This window comes from Lissotriton vulgaris, chromosome 6, assembly GCF_964263255.1.
Source record: "Lissotriton vulgaris chromosome 6, aLisVul1.2, whole genome shotgun sequence".
Classification (NCBI taxonomy): Eukaryota; Metazoa; Chordata; class Amphibia; order Caudata; family Salamandridae; genus Lissotriton; species Lissotriton vulgaris.
Window position 1 is genome coordinate 1,799,063,939 of NC_141694.1, and position 18,412 is coordinate 1,799,082,350.

The 18,412-nt window shown below is 47.0% G+C and overlaps 1 protein-coding gene across 1 annotated transcript in view; it reads right to left on the bottom strand.

Moving 5' to 3' along the window:
- LOC147709519 (dynein regulatory complex protein 1-like) overlaps window positions 1-18,412 on the bottom strand; it is a 546,368-nt gene that overhangs the window by 394,834 nt on the left and 133,122 nt on the right. The window contains exons 4-5 of the mRNA XM_086926016.1: window positions 4,655-4,838; window positions 2,561-2,698 (exon numbers count right to left, since the gene is read on the bottom strand). Of these exons, the coding sequence (XP_086782142.1) occupies window positions 2,561-2,698; window positions 4,655-4,838 (322 nt within the window). The remainder of the gene's footprint in view (window positions 1-2,560; window positions 2,699-4,654; window positions 4,839-18,412) is intronic.

Genomic DNA, 18,412 nt, shown 5'->3' on the forward strand with positions numbered 1-18,412 from the left:
GGCAAGGGGTTGTTAAAATTGTTAGATGGTTTCAGAGTAACAAGAGTTTTGTGTATAGTGCTTTCATCCAAAGTTTTGAATATGCTCCAGGGAGCATTGTTTTTGGGGAGGAAAACTCGAATGGGCAAGGTCACATCAGACCAAGGAGGAAGGAAGGGGTTAGAAGGTGTGATCGATAGGTGCTCCAAGGTTCAGATTTGTTCTTAGTTGTCTTTTCAAAGAAGAAGTCAGCAAATTCTTCGCAGTTAGGCTGCTGACCAGGACTTGCTGAGGAAAGGTTAGGTTGACTGTTTACTTGAAGCTTGAAGGGCTCAAGCAATTTATTTGGTTGTTTTTTGGTTGCTGTAGTTGGTTGCTGAAATGGCTAGCTTTAGAGCATCTGATGCATTTTTTGCAGATATTTCTGAATGGTCTCAGATGGTTGAGATGTTTGAGGGAGGGAGAGGATCTCCACAATCTTTCCCGATAGCCTCAGATTTCGGCTTTCTGTATTTAGACTACCATTGTGCTAAGGTAGGAGAGTTTGGAGAACAATCTTTTTAGCTGTAGAGGTGCCATCGAGTCTAGAACACTTGTCATGGAGCAGTTATAGTGGTCTGTAAGGTCATGGACATCTGACATGTCCACCGGAAGGGGCAGGATGTTATCAATAAGGGCAGTCAGATTACCCAAGTTGATGTTGCACAGGCTTCTTTTCCAGTGTCTAGGTTTCTTAGGTTGGACTTAATAACTCTCACAGAATCTGAGACGAGGAAGGTGATGGCAATATTGGTCTGTCCAGTTACACGGGAGGATAGATTCAAGATGAATGGAGTTGACCTTACCGATAACTAGATCTAAGGTAGCTCCTCTGATGTACGTAGGGCTGTCGCAAATTTGGATTAGGTTAAGATCTACCAAGAAGGATTTCAGGCTATTGACTGCTGCGTCGTTCATGTCATTCCAGTGGAGGTTGAAATCTCCCGGGAAGATCGGAGTGTCTTGAAGTTCTGTGTTAGATGAGAGGATTTACATTATTTGTTGTATGAAGGGAAGGTTATGTCGTGGAGGGTAGTAGAGCATGTGGAATTTGCATAAATGCCTTTTGTTACAAGCAACCTCTATGTATAGATATTTGCATGGCCACAAGACAGCAGATTGCGATTGTTTGACTAATAGACTGTTACGATGTATACAGGCGATGCCTCCACCTTGTCCACTAGATCTATTTAACCTATTGATGTCATATTTAGGAGGCACTAGTATGTCAAGGATAGGTGCAGGTTTAAGTTAGCACTACGAGGTCAGGACCATGTGCAAGGATGAGGCCAGCAACGTCTGCAGCATGTCTTACTGCTGATCTGCAATTGAGAAGCATGCATTTAAGTTTTGGATTGGTGTCCACTGTTGTAGAAAGTGTGGTGGTGACTCTAGTAAGGTTGTTCTCTGGGGTTTACCCTAGGTTCTCTGAAAGGGTCCGTATGGATTAACTCTATTTGGTACATGTTAGCTGTGTTAGCGGAGTGCGTTTGAGAGTAGGAGGGAATGAATATCCTTGTCAGACATTGGATCTTTTAATCTAGAGGGCCGAGAGGTGTCATTAGGGTGGAGTGCGGTTATACATCTTTGGAGTGAAGAAGCCATGTTTGGTGAGGTCCTATTTGATGGTGGGCATGCTGAAAGCCTAGTGCTGGTGTTAGAGGGAAGTGCGTGGTTATGGTAGTTCGTCTTTGAGGACCATCTTAACCTTTGATTAATGAATACTCGGAGGTGATGTAAAGCCATGCTTTGAACATCCGCCTTGAGTTGCTGGAGGAAAAGTGTGATCTCGTCCAGTCTGGCTTCCAATGAGGTGTGGGGGTGGGTTTCTGAGACCTGGGGCAGGGGGCGGGCAACGGGATTAACTAGGGGATGAAGGGATAGAGAGAAACTGGCCAGGAAGAGCCTACAGAAGCGAGGAGGGGTGGGTTTCAGGGACTTGGGGCCCTGGGCTAGGAGGGGTGAGTTTGGAGATGAAGGGTTAGAAGGATATTGGTCCGGAAGAACCTGCGGAAGCAAGGTCGGATTTAGAACTAAGTTAGATGGTGAGAAGTGCAGCCCATCTCTAAGAGGCAATACTGGTTCTTAGCAGTCAGTTAGCCCAGTTCGGGCGTCCACATTTCAGGGGTGTCACCGATTTGGATATAGGAAGAATCCTAGGTGCACACAATATTTGCTGTAATGGGATTGGAGATCAAGGGAATAACCGGGGTGATGGTGTGACTCATGTACCTTAGCAAGTCTGAGCTAGCTGCTCTAGAGGAGTGGTGAACGTGCAAACTAGTTTGGTGGATGCAAGATAGGGACTAAGTCCCACCTGGAGTAGGAGAGTTGCTGTTATCTATGGTGGTCCCTAAGTGGAAGCAAGGAGGGGAAAAGGTAGGGTCAAATGAGGTGATGGAACAATGAGTGTTTCAGCTATATGTGGCAAGACAACAAAGGAAGAAATGAGAGGCTGCATATGCTAATAAAAAGGAGACAGAACGGTTGGGGCGTTATCATACCACTATCCAAAACAGTTCATTTCTAAACTCTAGTCTACCTCAATCTGCAGGAATTCTTCAATGTAGGTCTTTGTCAGGCTTCTGATCTGTTCCTCCATCCTCTCAATTAGCAGATCAATGTCTTCTGCATGCTTCTTCAGATCCTTTACATAATGTTCATCTTTCACTTTCAGCTCCTTCAAAAGTTCAACATTTTTAGTTATATGGCTGCTTTACAGCTGTTCACCCTGCCAAATAGGTTTCTCTGAGCTTATAACAATTACAGCAAATGAGTGACAAACAAAACAGGATTCTCACACTAACAAAACTATGGATTACACCTGGACTACACTATATTAATAGTAATTCAGTTCCACACATAACACAAGTTACATCTTCACCAACATATTTTTTTTTTTTTTAGAAGTACCAATAGAAGGTTTGGTGATGCTTTAGATAAATGAGGCTTTAAATTCACACACGACCGTTGCTGAGTTGTGTTATACTTCCAGGTAAGGACCAGGAAATGATAGGGCAAGGAAATATAGCTTGCCTTCAGTAAACGTCTAAGTGATGGTCCAAACACTCTCGTCCTGTGTGAGAAATCAACATCTTGTGGTAGAGTAGGAAACTGTGCTTTAGTAATTAAAAATATGTGCTGCTAGTCGCTGCATGGGATGACATGAACCTTTTGAACTTACCCTGTTAAACACGCCTTTTATTTTTAGGTCTTGCTGAGAGACAACTTTAGCTGTATGCTGTCAAAGATGTAATGTCTCTTTTACTTTAAAATATATACACATAGTGGTCTGTGGTGCTGGACTCCCACCTCCAGTCTGCATGGCTGCCTTCTGGTTGTTGCCGAGTTTCTGCTTGTTTTTGCGCACCACATCATTCCAGCGCCTCTTGACCTCTTCCATTGTCCTCCTCAGCACTCCGACTGCATTCACCTTGTCTACGATGGACTGCCATATTAGGTTTTTTGTTGCCAATAACATAGTGGAGGTGATTAACAGTAGTTGATGGGGTTCTACCACCTCCGTTATCAGGATCTTGTTTTCCTACGGACTGAATTTCGTCTTCCTCTTATACTTATCATTGCCCTTCCCTGACCCCTAGGTCCCAGACTGGTACTACCGTGGGGCTTGTGGGATTCTGGTTGTCCTCTGTACTTGCTCCGGCTGCCTCCATTGTGCTTCTCAGTTGTTTTGGTTTTGTTTGTGGTTTTTTTTCTTCTACTTTTACAGTAATTTTTTCTGACGGACGTGTGTGAATTGCAGGCCTGGCGCAGGTCAATGCAATTTTTTTTATCGCAGTTGGGCCCATCGCAACCTTTTTCACGTTCGGGTTTAGATTTTTATCGCCATCCCAGTGAATTTATCGCGGACATTTGACGCGTTATCAGGAGACTATTGCATGTTACCGCCGTGTTGTGAATAGGAGGTTAACACTGAGTTATTTTCCCGCGATATGAAACATTGTGTTAACCTATTTTGGCAATGATTATCGCTTGTTCTTGAGAATATCCCACAAAGTTCTTTAATTACCAAGGGGCAAGTAAATAAACAATTGAAGCAGTGACTTCCCTGCAGTTGATGAACATGTTTTGACATTAGCATTTAATGAGATCTGGGTTGACAATTGTGAGATCAAGTGTGCACCCTTTCAGGTGTGTTGACCCTAAGGAGTACTGGTGCAGATCGTGAACCTGAAGGAAATTTAAAATTATTGCTTTTTTGGTAACCCCAGTCAATATTAAAATCATCTGTCAATGTGTTGGTAGCATGTAGTTCATCCAACAGAAACCCTCAACATGCCTTCAGAGACCATAAGGCTTAGCCAGCCTTCAGGTGCCCTTATCTGGTCATTTTCGATCTCAACATCCCTCTGCCCACCTTCAGACAATCTGTCCTTGGTCCACCTTAAGACAACCCCCAGCTGTTATTATATCCCAACAGATTACCTTTTCTTATTGGATAAGAAACAGCTACTACCTACTAGGATGATGATATTCTATTGGAGTGAATTGGCAGCAGGTAACGTTTTATCGAAATGCTGTTAAAAAGGCTCTCATTTGCAGTTCGAACCGGATCTATTCGGTCTTTGCCCACCAGCATCGACCATACTTTACCTAAAACGCCTCCTCATCTTACCTGCTGCAGTTCACTGATGAGGTTGTTCTTCTCCTCAATGAGTTGGGCACACTGTTGTTGTTGTTCGTTCAGTACTTCCCAAATATCCTGAGGGATCTCCTTGTTCCTAGCAATAATCAATTTGTTGCTGATGTCCTCAAACATCTCCAGACTTGCCTTAGCTTCACTGTCCAGTTTCTCAAACCTGCCATCAAAAGTTAGCTCTTATTAAGTTTATGTATAAGCAGTACTTTAATAAGTCAATTAAAAAGATTTCCTTGTTAGTATCGTACAGTGAGTCTGCTGAGTACATTTTGTGAGCTCTGTTTTTCCAGTCTGAACCTCTAAGACAAGATTCATTCCTGCTACTAAAGGCTAACAAACCTATGCATCCTGAGCTGCAATTACAAGAGGAGGTCTGTTTAGCTGCATTGTAGCCACTTCTGCACTCAGTAGAAGCTTGGAATATTCTCCTGTTCATGCAAGGGCTCCTCTTCATAACTGTTAATGTCACTGAAAACTTACCACAATAAGCTACCATCTCATTCTGATTAGTTCTCAGTGCAGCAGATATGGTGATGAGCTCCTAAACTCTTGAAGTCATTTTTGTATCTCGACTGCATGATGGTTTCAATGTGGTTAGTGTAACTTGCCAACAGTACAGTATGCCAGGACCTGTGAGCTACAGTAAAAAGCAAGGACTCCTGACACGATACAGCTGCAGACCTCAGCTGTCTCTGAACCTTCACACACAGGTAGTTTCTGACCCATCGCAGCCTGCCCTTATGTGAGCCCTGTACCTCTTTCCCCAGTGGTAGCTTTAAAGATATTTTGCAAGTACAGAGTTGGATATCATCATTTTCTTTTTGTTTGTAACACATTTGTTTTGGTTTTTGGAGAAACTACTTCTCTGTCCTGCTCCAAAAACTCAAGGTTCAATATTTCTGCAGCGCGGCGCGTGGCTATGGACCTTATTGAACCTTGAGTTGCTGGAGCAGGACAGAGAAGCAGTTTCTCCAAAAACCAAAACAAATGTGTTACAAACAAAAAGAAAATGATGATATCCAACTCTGTACTTGCAAAATATCTTTAAAGCTACCACTGGGTAAGAGGCAGCGTCAAGAGGGGCGTGTCTCGCTCTCGCCCCGGTCCGCCCTCCACTCAAACAGCCCTCAGCTGCGGTGGAACGGGGTCGGAGCGGGAGACTAGCGGTGTGGAGACTTGGTTCCAGCAGGTATTTGGTTTTAAAAAGTCAAAGTGTAAAGTGTGGTTAAAACAAAGGTAACACACATACGTACAACACAAGGATACGGCCAAAACACTCAGCGCTCAATATTTCTGCAGCGCGGCGCGAGGCTATGGACCTTATGTAAGAGGCAGCGTCAGGAGGGGCGTGTCTCGCTCTCTTTCCAGTCCGCGCTCCACTCAAACAGTCCTCAGATGCGGTGGAACGGGGTCGTAGCAGGAGGCGTGCGGTGAAGAGACTTGGTTCCAGCAGGTATTTGTTTTAAAAAGTCAAAGTGCAAAGAGCGGTTAAAACAAAGTTAACACACACACGTACAACACAAGGATACGGCCACCACACTCAGCGCTCAATATTTCTGCAGCGCTGCACGAGGCTATGGACCTTATGTAAGAGGCACCGTAAGGAGGGGCGTTTCTCGCTCTCTCCCCGGTCCGCCCTCCACTCAAACAGCCCTCAGCTGCGGTGGAACGGGGTCGGAGCAGGAGGCGTGCCGCGTGGAGACTTGGTTCCAGCAGGTATTTGGTTTTAAAAAGTCAAAGTGCAAAGTGCGGTTAAAACAAAGGTAAAACACACACGTACAACACAAGGATACGGCCACCACACTCAGTGCTCAATATTTCTGCCAACATTGATGTGAAGTTTAGGTAAGGGGAAGCGCTTTATTGCTAGGAATACATGGAAAATATAACAGTTGATTTGATTCAAGTAATGGCTAAATGAATATGATGTAAGTGTACTGCTGAAATTACAATGGAAATGTGATTGATATTACATGCTCTATCTAAGCCCCAATAAAATATGTTTAAAAAGAAGAACAACAAAAAACATTGCTGTGAAGTGACAAAACACCGATCTCTGAATGGCAGGCACTGACTAATTCATTTTAAATATATCAACAGAGTGTATTGCACACCTGAAAAGCTATGTCGGTATGGACTACGTGATTCTGCAGAGTCTATCTTTGTACAGCACAAGAGGCTGGTTTCTTACATGAAGCCTGGTACTGCCTAAAGATTTTTGAGTTCTGGAGGAAGATCTTTCACGCATTAGGAGAGATTACAGGGCTCACCATTGAACCTGATGTGCTGCTTGCCTTGATGGGACATGACGTAGGGATTGATAAAAAGTATAAGGAAATTATTTGTGATGGGTTTATTACTAGCTAAACGCAGATTGGCTATGAGATGGGTCAAAGGCCCAGTACAGACAATAGATGAGTGGATTTACATATGCTTTATTGTAACACACAATCTGACAAATACAACAAGTTACTTCTGCCACAGAATCTTAATAAAGGTTATTGGGGGTTGTATCAACAGTTCTTAGTGGGGAAAGAGACAGGGGAACCGGAAGGTGAAAATACAATTACTCAAGTGTCACGTGGCACATGGGAACATTGTCGTTTTTCACTAACTTAGCATGAGCACACTGCAGCTTGCATGCAGCTGTTGCACACGTTCCTACACGTCTTTATTTTGCAATATTTCTATGACTGCTTTCACATGAGAACTCATCGCTGTGTTCACACTCTGTATGTTTGACTGAACATTATGTGCAAGGGCGAACAACAATGCCCCTTTGTGAGACAGTTGGAGAGTAACCTTTACAGGGAGAAGAGCCAGACAGCACCTATGATGTGATCTGCTGACAAAGCCCAGAGATCTTCTAATATATAATAATATTGCTTCTTAGCAAGAGGAGGGAGGTTAGGCTCCATTGTCCTTATTTATGATGACATCTCCCTTCATGATTTATGGACTAGCTACTATGCTGGCTGTATTTGTACTATGCATTTTTCTGCTTGTTGTGCTTTGTATACTGCATGTTGGGCATGTTAATTAAAATAAATATTTAAAATTGTTTTGTGACTCTGTCAGATCTTATTGTGGACAAGTACAAGAGGGCGAGCGAAAGGGTGTGTCTTGTTACAGCGATTCCTGAGAGATTTGAGAGTGTTGTGTTCTGGGGTGTCTAATAATTTGCTTCTCTGTGAGTGAGTAGGTTAGCAAGTGAGACAGTATAGCTAGTCGGTCCTGGGCTCGTGGGCACTAAGGTGGTAGGAAGACTCAGTCCTTATACACCAAGGTCCCATAATCCTGCACATAGTTCTGTGTTTGTGCAGAATCCCTGCAACTCAAGAATATCCTGATGCGATACGGAGATAATACAGGGGTCCTCACACAGGCAAACATGGGGGTGAGGGTGTACATACTGCCCAGACTCATTACAGGAATAGTCGATCTTGACTGTATCGCTAATTATTTGTTTGTACCTTGATATTTTGACTGCCTCAATCGTATTATTAAGTATATGCTGTGTATTGATATTGCTGCATTGAACTGTACAGAGCTAAAGTGAAAATACAACTGTATTGAATGTTGTGTTATTTAAAGATATTAATAATTTTTTTGTAAAAAGATAAAAAATAAATGCTATTTTATTACTTGTGTATTTGTTTGATGAGTGATTGTTTCTGTTTTTTTCACTTATTGTTTAAAAAATGCTTAGGCCGTGGTCGCCAGCTTCCAGTAATGATTAAGTGGGTATCCACAGAAGTAGGAAAAGTTAAGAACTACTGATATAGAGAATATATGTAGAGGACTCTGAACCAAAGACCCACAATTCCTCTTGGAAAAAATAGTTAATTAAGAGCAAAATCTTTGGCTGAGTGGAAGTGAATGATAAGACATGCCCAGAACAAATGGATCTCAAGGTACATATGGTTACAATAATGGCTGCGGTTGCGTTTGATGGGCTGCACCAGGTTTCACATCAGGTTCAAATTCAGGAGGTATTTTAGGATTTGTTGGCACCACAAATCTTAGTACTCCAAGAACAAAACTAGCCCTCGGAGTTGGTAATCTATCAAGTGGAGCAATTGGTTCATCCTAAAAAAAATTCCAACATTCACCCTTTTTCTCAAAGGTCTGCACCTTGAAGGTACACATATGTGCTTACTTGTGGTAAGAGCAGGAGAAGTTTGTTTGTTGGCCAGGATTTCTAGTGGCTACTATCTTCTCAGGAGCAACCAAAACAGGGTATTTTTTAGGAATAGGCAAGAAATACCTCAGAAGCAGGACTCCAATATCTGACTTGACTGTGATCTGGACCTTGTTCAACTTCTCAACAGGGACTGCCTCAAAGTTATTGATCCTGGCTCTGAGGAACACTGTGTTCATGTTGACCTTGTTGATGTTGATCTGCGGGTAACATCCTTTACGACGCAGATTTTACTCCGCAGTACTTTTACAACGCGTCCGTTACAACGCAAGTCGTAACCACGACTTGCGCTGGAGGGCGCTAGAGGATAAAGAATAGTATATTTACTATTCCAACACCTTCCCTAGTATCCACAGGGACTGGTGTTAGAATAGTAAATTATACTATTCACTATCAGCGCCCCCCAACGCAAGTCGTTGTAACGACTTGCGTTGTTAAAGACGCGTTGTAAAAGCACGCGTTGTGACGGTACGGGTCGTACCGTCATACATCCTTGATCTGCTTGACATCAAGTGTCTCAACATTGACCCTGTAGGTAATGTTTGTCTCTTTGACGTCAAACTCTTCATCATCCTGAAGCTAACCATCAAATTATATGATGTTAATAATTATGGCAAGCATGACATCAATATTCTGCAAGTCGATTTTCTCAGCGGGGAATGCGATTGTCTATTGTGACCAGGAAAAATACCTCTTGTTTTATTGCTGGCAACTCCAAAGAAATAAACAAATAACAAGCGCTTTATTTATTTATTTGCTTTATTTGAAGAGTTTTATACAGCGCTAGCTAGACCCGAAGGTATCAGAGAGCTTTACATGAGGAATCGTAGCATTACAAGTTACAAATTACATCCGTTACCAGAGCATAGTAAAACATAGGCAAAAAAACAATGTTACAGTAATTCTTCGAAGGGAGGGGGAGGAAGGAGACAGGGCGGGGAGACGGGGAGAACAGTGCCCAATGATCGGCTGGGTAGGTGACGGCTGAGGTGGTGAGCCAGGGCAGATCTCGTCTATAGCTGTCTAGCAGCTCCAACGGGCATCGGTCATGTAGCTCAGGTCTCAGTGGTCAGGGAAAACTAGAATACATTTGTTAAGGCTGCATCGACGAGACGGGGAGAACAGTGCCCAATGTCCAGCTGGGTAGGTGACAGCCGAGGTGGTGAGCCAGGATGGATCTCCTCTATGGCTGTCAGCAGCTCCACCGGGCATCAGCCATGTTGCTCAGGTCTCGGCGGTCAGGGAAAAACAAGGTTACAATCGCTACAGTTGCATAGTCAAACACAGAAGAAACAAGTCCCCCATAGAGGAATAGGGGGAATGTGGGGGAGGGACGGTAGTAACAGGGGGCTAAGAAGCAGTACAGTTCTGGCAGATTAGCAGTGGTAGAGAAATACCTTGTGGGGGCCCAGGAAGTAAGAGTAAATGGGCCCATAGCTCAGATGGGGTCACATAGTCATTAAGTCCAGTGTCAAGATTAAGTGTTAGGTCATCTCGGCAATAGGGGGGTACCGTGCAGCTTCGCAATCCATGCCTCTGTCTGTGGTATCTGTAGTCCAGAGCGAACCATCCATGCGATTGGGAGGTGCACTATCGGGTCAGAAGTGCGTGGATGCTGAGTGTACAGTCACAAATGATGTGGAATGTCAGGTTACCACTAGGCGGGCGCCATTTTATATGCAGGGAGATCAGAGTCAATTAAGAGCTCCCATAAGCTGAATGTCTTGTAGTGGAGCCCCAACAGTAGAGCCTGAAGGAGGACTAAAACGCTCTTTGCATATAAGTTTTACACCTTCCATATGTCTCAATATCCTACTGAACATTTTGACTCAGAATTCAAATTTCTTCATCTTGCAGATGTAATGGGGGATACAGATAAAGGTACCATAGGATGCAGAGACTGGACAGATATTAATTTGATTACTATCTCCCATACTGTTGGCATTTTACTAAAAATGAAGTCATCTTCATAGAGAAAAAACTCAGGAAAAGGCTTAAAAGCCTCAGAAACTGAAGTAAAAGTCTTCCATAAGCCGTAAAGCCTTGAACTCAATTCTTTTTGTCAAAGATAGACACAGCCCAGTGTTATGTGATCCTCGCTTGGCTTTCAGAAAGAACAGCAGGAATCCAAATGCCATGAGTTATACCTGGGGTTGCCTGCAGTCTTAAAAGGACAGTACAGTTTTGTCTCCTTCCATTAGCTAAAGGCTTCTCTATGCTATGTCGCTATTAACTTTCATTTTCCCTCTTACAAAAAAATAGGGATGTAGTAGTTTGTTTCTTTAAAATAAGTACATAAATGGATTTAGAAAAAATTCAGATACCTGTAACCACTGTTTAAGCTTGATCTATTCTTCTCATCAGGCCAGTAACCCTTGGTAGTCAATGTTAACGTAGCAGTGTTCTAATAAAGCAAATAAAATTGAAAACAGCCATAAACAACTTGTAACCTATCCATCTCATTGTATGACCCAAGCTCTGGCCCATCTGGTGAAAGGGCTCAGAGCTTCAATCGTCATCGTCGGAGGCACAAACTGATGTATTTTCATAGCTGGGAGAAGGGCGGGCGAACATTAATCTATGAAAGATACCAATTTTGGAGCTCTGTAGATGCAGGTTATCTTTTTCTAGTCCACCACTGGATCTTTCACAAATATACTAGCTGAAATAAAGATTAGCAAAGCACGGGGTGTGGTCTGAATGAACAAGATGACGGATGCACTTTGAAAGTGCTCCAGGACCTCTTCGGCCATCCGTCAAGATCAGACATGCCTGCTACCTCTACGTGCCCCAACACTACAGTGTGGTCCCGCCCAAAGCCTACTGTACCAGGCTGTAGGTCTGGGACCTTGGAAGACCAAGGTCCCTCCGGGCGCAGACCCTCACATCACCATGAAGCCTAATGCAAATGCTACTTACCAGTATGCATCTGTTCTTGGCATGTAGGGCTGCTGACATTCATATCTGTGCATAGATCGCCGCCTAGTGTTGGGTCCGGATGATTGCACATTGTTGTCCTGGAAGAGTCTTCGAAGTATCACGAGATAGGTGGCTCCTCCCCTGGACTACAGTGCGCATGGGCATCGCCTCCATCCCCAGATTGTTTTTAGCCATTGGCAGAGATGGAGTGACATATGTGAGTGATGCCCTATGCTAAGAGTATGAAAATATGTGTAAAGAAAATACTGCAGCTGCTGCAGGCGCCGGGGAGGAGGGCGGGCGATATGAATGTCAGCAGCCCTACATGCCAAGAACAGATGCATACTGGTAAGTAGCATTTGCAGTTCGAGGCATGTGGGCTGCTGAATTCATATCTGTGCATAGAATACATAGCAGTCCCTCCATTAGCGGCGGCCGCCCGTGCCAGCTGCAGCCGTTTGAAAAAGCGTTTTGAGAACAGCCTGGCCAACAGCTGCCTGCTGTTTAGAGTGCACATCTACACAGTAATGCTTAGTGAAAGTATGTGTGGTAGACCATGTAGCTGCTCTACAAATATCTTCTAAGGGAATGTTACCTAGGAAAGCCATAGAGGCCCCCATCTTTCTGGTGGAGTGGGCTCTTGGTGGAATTGTGAGAGTGCGTTTAGCTTTAGCGTAACAGATCTGAATGCATTTCACTATCCACCTAGCGATCCCAGCTTTGGAGATAGCATTTCCCTTGTGGTGTGAGGCAAAAGCAACAAAGAGTTGCTTGGTCTTACGAAAATCTTTAGTCCTGTCGACGTAGTACATCAAGGCTCTTTTAACATCAAGGGTGTGGAGCATCCGCTCCGCCAGTGACTCTGGGTTTTGAAAAAACACTGGCAACTCAATTGTTTGGTTCATGTGGAATTGAGATACAACCTTGGGTAAGAATTTAGGGTTAGTGCGGAGCACCACCCTGTTAGCGTGTACTTGGAAGAAAGGTTCCTGGATGGTGAGCGCCTGCAACTCGCTAACCCTCCGTAGCGATGTAATTGCTACTAAGAAAGCAACCTTCCAAGTCAGAAACTGAAGCTCACAAGAGTGCAGTGGCTCAAAGGGAGGACCCATCAGCCTTGTAAGAACCACATTGAGGTTCCATTCTGGAGCTGGTGGTGTCCGCGGTGGAATGACCCTTTTGAGTCCTTCCAGAAAAGCCTTGATAGCAGGGACCTTAAAAAGGGATAGGTGTTGCCTATTCTGAAGGTATGCTGCCATCGCAGACAAATGAATGCGGATGGAAGAGTACGCCAAATTGCATTGGTACAGGTGGAACAGGTAGCAAATAATGTTCTGAATGGAAGCGTCCAGTGGGTCAATATTGTGGTTTACACAGTACATGACAAAACGCTTCCACTTGGCTGCGTAACAAGCTCGAGTAGTGGGCTTCCTTGCCTCCCGAATGATGTCCATTCAATCGGGGGGAAGATTGAGGTAGCCAAACTCTAGGATCTCAGGAGCCAGATCGCCAGGTTGAGCTGTTGCGGATCTGGGTGCGGAATGTCGCCATGGCTCTGCGTCAGAAGGCTGGGGGTGAGATGAAGCCTTTGATGCGGTACCACGGAGAGTTCCAGAAACGTGGTGTACATGGTTGGCGAGCCCACGTTGGAGCAACCAGGATGAGAGTCATCGAGTGCTGCCTGAGTTTGCGTGCCACCAGCGGTATCAGAGGTGCTGGGGGAAAGGCGTACGCAAATCTGCCTGACCAGTTCATCCACATCGCATTGCCCTGTGATTGCGGGTGTGGGAACCTGGCGGCGAAGCTTTGGCATTTTGCGTTCTCCTTTGTGGCGAACAGGTCTATCTCTGGATGACCCCACCTTTGGAAGTACGGTTGGAGTACTGATGGGTGTATCTCCCACTCGTGCATTTGGTGGCTGTGCCTGCTGAGCAGGTCCGCCATCTGGTTGTCTTTGCCCGGGAGATGCTCCGCCATGAGGAAGATGTTCCTCTGAATGGCCCACTTCCACATGCTCTGAGCCAGATGAGACAGCTGCGGAGAGTGTGTGCCTCCCTGCTTCTGGATGTAGTACATGGCCGTCATGTTGTCCATCCGGATCAACACAACCTTGTTGGACAGATGTACTTTGAATGCCTTTAAAGCCATGAAGATTGCCATCAGTTCCAGAACGTTGATGTGCATCTTCCTCTGCTGTAGTGTCCATAGTCCCTGCACCGTGTAATGGAGTACATGCGCTCCCCATCCCTGGAGAGAAGCGTCCGTCGTCAGGATAATCTGTGGCACAGGCTCCTGGAACGGTCGGCCCTTGCAAAGGTTTTGTGGATTCCACCAATGCAGAGAGTTGTACGCCCGACCGCTCACCAACACTAGGTCTGTCAGTTGCCCATGAGCCTGAGTCCACTGACGTGCCAAGCACTCCTGAAGCGGACGCATATGTAGTCTCGCGTGCGGGACGATGGAGATGCAGGAGGCCATCATGCCTATCAACTGCATGAACACCTTCGCTGGAAGCGAGTGCTGAGGTCTGAATCGTTGGATCAGAGTCTGGATGCTGGCGATTCTCACTGAATTTGGCTGCGCAGTGGCTGCCAGCGTGTCTATTGTCGCGCCCAGATACTGCCGTACATGAGCGGGCTGGAGATGAGATTTTGGATAGTTCAGCGAGAATCCCAGATCGTGCAGGAGATGAATAGTGCGGGACACGTGGTCTGCGCACTGCTGTTCTGTCCTTGCCTGAATGAGCCAGTCGTCCAGATAAGGATAGACGTGGACGTTTTGGCGTTGCAGATGCGCCGCCACAGTCGCCAGGCACTTTGTAAAGACTCTTGGTGCTGTGGTGACCCCGAACGGCAGAACCCTGAACTGGTAGTGCTGGTCTAGGATTGTGAATCTGAGATACTTCCTGTGTGAAGGATGCAGGGGAATATGAAAGTATGCATCCTTTAGGTCCAGTGCGGCCAGGAAGTCCCCCTGTTGAAGCAGAGGGAGAACCTGCTGTAACGTGAGCATATGGAAGTGCTCCGAGAGAATATACCAGTTGAGGGGCCTGAGGTCCAGGATGGGCCTGAGGGATCCGTCCTTTTTGGGGATCAGAAAGTACAGGGAGTAAACCCCTGTTCCCCTTTCTTGCAGTGGAACGAGCTCGATTGCCCCTTTTTGCAGCATGACTGTGACCTCCTGCTGCAACAAGTGCAAGTGCTCGCCGGACATAGGACGGCTTCTTGGAGGAATGTTTGGTGGAGTGGAAGTAAGTTCCAGACAGTAACCGTACTGGATAAGAGATCTCACCCACCTGTCCGTGGTGATGGATTTCCACGCGGGCAGGAACTGCTGGAGTCTCCCCCCGACCGGTGTTGAGTGGTCGGGGGGCAGTGACAAGACGTCACTGCTTGTTGGCGGCGGTGGACCTGGAGCTATTGTTTCCACGTCCCCTGCCCTTGACATTGTTGCCTCTGTAGCCACCTCTAACCTTGTTGGTGTATGAGGTCTGGGTATTGCCTTTATAATACTGGGTGGATTGCGATGCTTGACCCCTGGAGGTGCCTCTGGAATTGGAGCGGCGAAAGGAACCACCCCGAAACTGCTGAGATTGGAGGGCCCCCATAGATTTAGCAGTGTCTGTGTCTTTTTTCATTTTTTCCAGTGTCGCATCCACCTCGGGGCCAAACAGGTGGTCAGGATTAACTGTTTGGTTGAGTATGGTCGTTTGTATATCTGGTTTAAAGCCTGATATTCGAAGCCATGCATGTCTTCTCAGCAACACACTAGTGTTGATTGCCCTGGAGGCAGTGTCAGCCACATCTAGCGCACATTTGATGGAAGCGTTAGTGATTAGCTTGCCCTCCTGAATTAACATCTCCCCAGCCTCCTTGTACTGGTCAGGTAAGTGCTGCAACAGTGTCTCTAGGGTGTCATAGTGAGCCCTATCGTAGCGTGCAAGTAGGGCCTGCGTGTTAGAAATACGCCAGATGTTAGCTGCCTGCGCAGCAATCCTTTTCCCTGAGGCCTCGAATATTTTCGACTCTTTGTCTGGGGGAGGAGCGTCACCAGTTGTCTGTGAATTCGCCCTCTTCCGAGCGTTGGATACAACCAAAGAGTCCAGTGGCAGGTGTCCCTTGATATATGTTGGATCCGAGGGCGCTGCCTTATACTTTTTATCAATTCGAGGATTGATGACACGCGCCCGAGTGGGCTCCTTGAAGACCTCCGGCGCGTGCTTTAGCACTCCTTTGAGCATTGGCAATGTCTTGACCGACTTCTCGGCCACTGAGAAAGTGTCAAACAAAAAGTCCACATCCACAGGATCTGAGTGGAGCTCGACATCGTGGTTAGCTGCGGCCCTCTCAATCAAGGCGTTGAAGGCTGCAGAGTCCTCCGTCGGTGAGGTCTTTGCCGCAAAGAGCTGCGGTTCCTGACCCGATTGCGGGTCGTCTGGGTCGGCTCCGGCCGACCAAGGTTCATGTTCCTCCTCCGGATCCGAGTACGCCGGATAGTTGTACTCGACCTCCTCTTCATCGTCACCTTCCCCCGCGTTAGAACGCGTTGGAGAACGTTCCACATGTTTGGGAGACGAAGGCTCCATAGGGGCCGAAGCGCCCGTCGAGTCCTTCTTGTTCTTAAGAGGAATCCGAAAATGTTCTAGCACCGGCTCCGTGGTGATTTTCCTTTTGAGGAGGGACAATTTCCCAGTATTGGCGTCGATGATGACCTCTCAACGCTCTTCCTCCGCGAGTGGCTGGAGCCGAAGCTTCGACACCACCAACGCTGCCTTGGACGTCGACGTCTCCTTCGAGGGCACGTCCGCCCCCTGCTTCGGAGCGAAGGCCTTCGGCGTTGACTTTGGCGGCAGGGTGTAGCGAATAGGCGTCTGCGCCTTTGCCGGCTTCGATGCGGGCTTCGGCTTCACTCCCTCTGGTTCAGGAACCTCAGCGTTTCGAATCCGTTGGAGGGATTCAACGACCTTCTTCGTTAAGGCTGGAGAGGGCTTGACTGTCTCGAGCGATTTTCCTGTGTCGGGAGTCGAGTCTGCCGGGGGCAGCGTCTTCGGAGTCGACACCTTGCCATCCTTGGCCCCGACGGTCGGAGCCGGCACAGCCGGAGCCTTGGAATCGCCTTGGCGCTTCTTTGGAGCCTTCTTTGGGTCGTCGACCTCGACCATCTTCGGCGCCGACGCAGCCGCGTCGGCCACCTTTGTCTTCGGCGTCGACCCCGAGGCCTTGGGGTCGGCCATTTTGGCGTGGCCTTTCAAGTCGGCCATTTTGACTTTTTTAGGTGTTGACGCCTCTAGAGCCTTCTGCCCCACCAGTGGAGCTTTCACTTTCGGTTTCGAAACCGATGGTGTTGATCCCGATGGCTTCACTTTCGTTTTCTGCAACGGGAGTGGCGCCTCAGAAATGTCCGCGGCCGGGCCGAGAGGCGGGGCAGTTGGACTATTAGCAAGGTCTTGGGTAAGGCCCGAAGGCGATCCCTCGACCTGGGCCGTATGTCGGGGATCGACCCCTGAGTCAGTTTGGGGGTGCTCTTCCTCCGAGCTATCCCCCACGGTGGCAATGGCCCCATCGTCGTCCCCTACCTCGTCGCCGGCTTCATCAAACTCCTCATCTTCTGCGTCGTAGTCCTCTCCCTCCGACGCAGGGCTAGAGTCCGAAACCTGAAAGACATTCTCGTTGTCTTCAAATGGGGCGGGGGCGCAGGGGGCGCCGACAACTGGGCCTGGAGTCGAGCGGCCCGACGATGCTTCAGGGTCTTCTTGCACCGGAACTTTGAGCAGGCCATACACCTGGCCTCGTCATGGTCCGGTGATAAACACTTGTTGCACACAGGGTGCACGTCGAGGTGCGAATACTTGGAGGTGCACACCGGGCACCTCTTGAATGGAGTCCGTTCCATGTTCAGGAACTTGGAGCGTCGAGTAGGCCCGTCCGCGCCGAGAGCACGCGGAGGGGCAGAGAGCGTTCGGAGCTGAGAATAAGATAACCCGAACGAAACAATACCGACGCCCAGCCTAAAGACCTTTTGGTCTCAAGTAGAAACGTAAAACTACTATCGGTTCCGACAGCGGGAACCAAAACACATCCGAACCCAATGGCGGAAAAAAACAATCTGGGGATGGAGGCGATGCCCATGCGCACTGTAGTCCAGGGGAGGAGCCACCTATCTCGTGATACTTCGAAGACTCTTCCAGGACAACAATGTGCAATCATCCGGACCCAACACTAGGCGGCGATCTATGCACAGATATGAATTCAGCAGCCCACATGCCTCGAACTCCCAAGATGGTAGCTGAGTGCCGTTGCAGGTTGGGAACCACCTGGGTCTGAAGCAGTGGCCCTACTCCAGCAGTGGAGGCTGGAGTACCTTTTTGTACTGTGTGAATTGTTGCTCCTAGGAACAGAGTATGATGTGAATGAGTGAGCATGATTTCTTTCTACCCGGCGTTGGCCTTATTTCTTCAACAGCTGAAATGTGATATCGATTGACTCCAATATTTGCTGCTTTGAAGAAGCTTTGACCAGCCGGTTATCCAGATATGCAAAGACTCTCACCCCTGGATGCCATAGATGAGCCATCACTGTACTAGGTACTTTGTAGATCCCCAAGTAGCTAATGTA